The following is a 4,179-nucleotide window of genomic DNA, read 5'->3' as shown; positions in this document are numbered from 1 at the left end:
AAAAAAAAAAAAAAAAAAAAGTAGCCCAAGCAAAGTGTTTGTTGATCCATGAAATGGAACTTAAGGCACTGACAGGTGTAAAATCCCAGTAAAACACCATCCTGCACTGGCCAATGCCACCTCACAGCGTCACCAATTGTCCCACTCTGGTCACCCGGCACATTTTGGGATGGCAAAACTGGATGGGCACATTCCCATGGGGATGGCACAGGAAATGGGAACAACCCAAATCAGCAGAAAACACCGGGAAAATCAACAGCAGGAACCAACTGGAACCACAACCGGGGCGGTGACAATTTGGGAAATGCTGTGAAAAAGCTGCAAATTGTGAGTGTTCCCTCATCATCCTCTGCTTCCCCCCGCTCCAAACACCCTGAGAGGTGACAAAGARTGACCAAAATGACCAAAAYTGACCCGARAGTGCAGCAAAACCTCCGAGAATCYGTAAAAACAGCACCAATCTGCACGTGGGGCTTTTCTGAGCTGTCCCCAGCCAGCAGGGGAAGTTTCTGTCCAGGATTTTGGGAAGGAGGAAAGGACAGATCCTGCYCTCAGCTCCAAACTTAATCCCAGGTTTAGAAAAATGCAGGAATTCTCTCCCAAAAYGAGCTGGAAGCAGGAACATGTTCAGGTTGGGCTTTCTTGGGCTACCACCACCACCACTGCGGGTGTGAGATGCTCGTGGGGGACAATTTTGTGCATTTTTTTTTTTTTTTTTTTGAGAATTCAGTTTTAGATTTTAAGAAGTTTGAGTTTATTTCTAATCCCTAAATCCTCCTCACCACGGGATCAAATTTACAACTCCCTTTTTTTTTTTTTTTTATCATCACCACCTAAATCATGGAATATCCTGTGCTGGAAGGGATCCTCAAGATCACAGAGTGCAACCCCAGCAATCCCTGGTTTTGAGGGAATTTTCCCAATGCTCCTGGAGCTCTGGAAGCCTCGGGCACCGTTTTTTTTCCTTGGAAAATCATCCAGGGAATGTTTTGTGCTCCTCAGCAGCGGGTTTTGGGGAGAAGGGGAGGGGAAGGGAAGGCTGAGCACACCCCGTGCACCACTCAGCTGCCCCCACTGCTGTGGGAATATTGCTTCAGCTTAAAAAAAAAAAGGCCTTTGGATTAAAAGTGATTTCAGTGCTTTTCCATCAAAAAACATCAATTTTCTGTCCCTCCTTCCATCCAGGGGAAGGAATCCAGGAAGGGACAAGGTGTCACCAGCTGTGTCCCCATCACCCAGCCCCCCCTCTGTAAGCTGGGCCTAGCCGAGCTAAACTCAGCCTAATTTGGTATCTCAAACACAAAGAGCGGCCCAGCCAGGCCCAGGCAGGCGCTCATTTGCCTTTCCCTCCACCCAGGAAATAGAAAATCTTGAATAGAAACTGGAGATGTCTGACCATGGTGGGGTTTGGACGAGCACAAAACCCTTCCCGGAGCACGGCAGGACCGAGGGTGACACTTTTATGTCCCCACATGTCCCAACTGTGGGATGGCAGCTCCAGCTCTCAGGGAATGCCCAGGAGAGCAAATTCCTGCCAGGCCAAGCTCAGCTTTGTGAGCTCTGCTCTTGGAGGGTCTCAGTGCCACTCATGGAGCTGTTCTGGTGATTCCTGACCAGGCTAAACTGAGCTCAAGACGGCTAGACTTGGATTATCCCGTTCTTTTTACCAAGACATCTTGGATTCCCCGAGAGCAGAGCTCAGCAAGCGTGCTCAGAGCAGGTGGGGGCACTGGGAACTGCAGTACGAGTCAAACACTATCTCCTAAAAGATTGAAAAAATACCTTTTCAACAAAATAACGTGGCATATTTACATAATTCCTTAAGTGCAAACTCTCGTCACAATTCACGCAGCCGAGCGAGATTCCGACTCCCTGTACAAGAAAGGTGCTCTTTCCTTAACGAAAGGACTCTGCTCTGTTATTCCTGATTCAGTAACGTGTCTCTTGTGCAAGGCAGTAAAAATTCCTGTTTCTTCCCAAGATAATTCCCAAAAAGCAGCCCCCAAAAGATGCCATCCCTGGTTATCGCACCACCAGGCAGGACACGCAGAGCTTGGAGGGGCCGATGCAGTCGTCGTGGCAGAAGGCACCGCAGCCCTTGCACATGATCATGGCTTTCAACCTGCAGTAACATTTGGAAGGGGGATCCTCCACGGCGCAATCCTGCRCSGGGAGGTTCTGCCCGTGGCTCTGGSCCTGCCCGGCGGGGATGGTGGTGACGGTCACCGAGAAGGACATGACGTTGTTGCCCATGGAGCTGGCCAGCTGCTTGCACTCGGATAAGCCGCCCGCCAGCGAGCTCTGCGYCACGTCGGCTGAGGTGGAGACGTTTATGGTGCCGCTGTAGCTCGCAGGGAGCTTTGTGGGGTGCGGGGCAGGGAGAAGAGGGGGCTGTGCTGAATCCGGGGTTCCCAAAAGCTCCGTTCCGCCGTGGGTTTTGCCCCTCATGGCGTGGGCCATTTGCTCCTGTGCCGCCTGCAGCAGATCCCGGGCCAGAGCCGTGCCATCCAACACTGCCACCTTCTCCTTCTCCTTCTCCCAGCCGGGCTCTTTGTCCCCCTGCTCCTCTCCGAGCTCCCGTTCACCCCCGGAGCTCTCATCATCATCATCCGCGTCCTCCTCCTCGCTGCTGCTGCTGCCCCGCTCAGCCATCATCTCCTCGCACTCCCCAAACTCCTCCCGGCTGCTCAGCCCCAGGCGGGGCTCGGGGTTTAGGGAAAAGCCCCTCCTCAAATTCTCCGAGCCGCGGCCGTAGGTGGAGATGTTGAGCAGGTAATGGCCGGACATGGCAGGTTTGGACGTCCTCCTGCCCGTGAAGCCCAGCATGAATTTCTGACTGGTGGAGCTGTTTTCCACCGGCAACCCTGAGYGCGGGAGGTTGGGCTGTGAGGGCTGAAGGACGGGCAGCAGGTTCTGCCTCTGCACCCTTTTGATCAGAGTCTGCAGGATCTGCTCCTGGGTGGATTTGCTCAGCCCCTCGTGGCACTGCTGCTGCTCAGGAGCGGGRTCTTTTCCCGAGGGGAGCGGGAAGCTCCTTGGAATGTGAGGCAGAGCTCTGTTCTGGCAGAAGATCTTCCCGAGCTGCTGCGGGGGGAAACTCGTGGGTCTGTCCCCCACCCCGGCTGTGCCACTCCCCGCTGTCCCCTTCTCATCCTGAGCCACCACGGGGACAGCTTTCACTTCAGCTTTGGTGAGCGTCTTGGGCAGGATCTGCTCCAGGGGGACGCTCTTGCCTTGGAGCAGCTGCGTCACCAAAGGGTTGTTGGCCGGAATGCTGGAGCTCGCTCTGGCCAAAGCCCCGCCTGGAGGGGATTTAAGGCTGCCTGCYACCGAGGAGCTGCTGCAGGGTGGGACGGCTCCAGCCTGAGCTCCGGGTGGCACCGAGGATGCCGCAGGGGAAGATTTGCTTTTGGAAGCGTCAGAGCCGCTCCCTCCCGAGGCCGCGGGCGCTGCCGGGGTTCCACCGGGTCCGGGTGCGTTCCCAGCTCCTGGAGCCCCCAAAGCCAGGCCAGGAGGGGTCCCCGGGGTGCCCGTGCCCCGCGGGGGGCTCGGTGTGACCCCYGCACCGCTCCCTAACGCCGGGGCTGCCGCGGGGGCTCCTCCTGGCTGTAATTGTGCTCCAGGAGGATGGCGAGGAGCTCCCTGCTCCGCGGCCGCGCTCTCCACCKGGGCACGGGGAAGAAACCTTCTCGAACCTCCCCCGCTTCCAGTTCCTGCCAGTTCCAGTGCGTTTGCTCCAGTTGAGGTTTGGGCGGCTCTGTTGGTTCCTCTTCCGTCTCCCCCCGTGCCCGGGGGTCTCCCCCCGCCCGGGCCGGGTCCTGGCACTGCCCCTCCGGCCGCGGCGGCGGCGGCGGCCGCTGCCCTCTGAGCTTTGGCTTGCTGGGCTCTTGCCTTGATGTCGGCCAAGGTTCTGGCCCCTGTCCTGCCCGGATTGCCGAGGGACAGGGGGAAACGTGCCCTGGGAGAGACCTGSCCCGCAGGAAATGGCATCGGGGAGATTCGGGACACGGGAATCTGCAAGAGAGCGGGAGAAGAGTGCAGCTGAGACACGGGGAGTGTTGGACACACAGAGTTCAGTGTTTGCAGTATTAGCTTAGAGAGCGGTGTGCTTGTGGAGAAATCMCTTTGGAGAAACCTCTCCCTCCCTCGGGATAACCAACCCTTGGATGCCTCCCAGTG

At 56.7% G+C, this 4,179-nt stretch overlaps 1 protein-coding gene across 1 annotated transcript; it reads right to left on the bottom strand.

Annotated features, from left to right (window-relative positions):
* Window positions 1–651: 651 nt before the first annotated feature.
* On the bottom strand, window positions 652–4,170 carry ASXL2 (ASXL transcriptional regulator 2; the record flags this gene model as incomplete). The annotated part of the gene is made up of 1 exon (XM_057388946.1): window positions 652–4,170. A coding segment is annotated over one exon (2,148 nt), but the record flags the coding sequence as incomplete, so codon positions are not given.
* Between the last annotated feature and the right edge of the window lie 9 nt (window positions 4,171–4,179).

The sequence above is a fragment of the Malurus melanocephalus genome, unplaced genomic scaffold, assembly GCF_030028575.1.
Source record: "Malurus melanocephalus ecotype Western Australia unplaced genomic scaffold, MMel_1.1 scaffold_2963, whole genome shotgun sequence".
NCBI lineage: Eukaryota > Metazoa > Chordata > Aves > Passeriformes > Maluridae > Malurus > Malurus melanocephalus.
The sequence above is the reverse complement of the archived record's forward strand: the minus strand, read 5'-3'. Positions and strand labels throughout refer to the sequence as shown.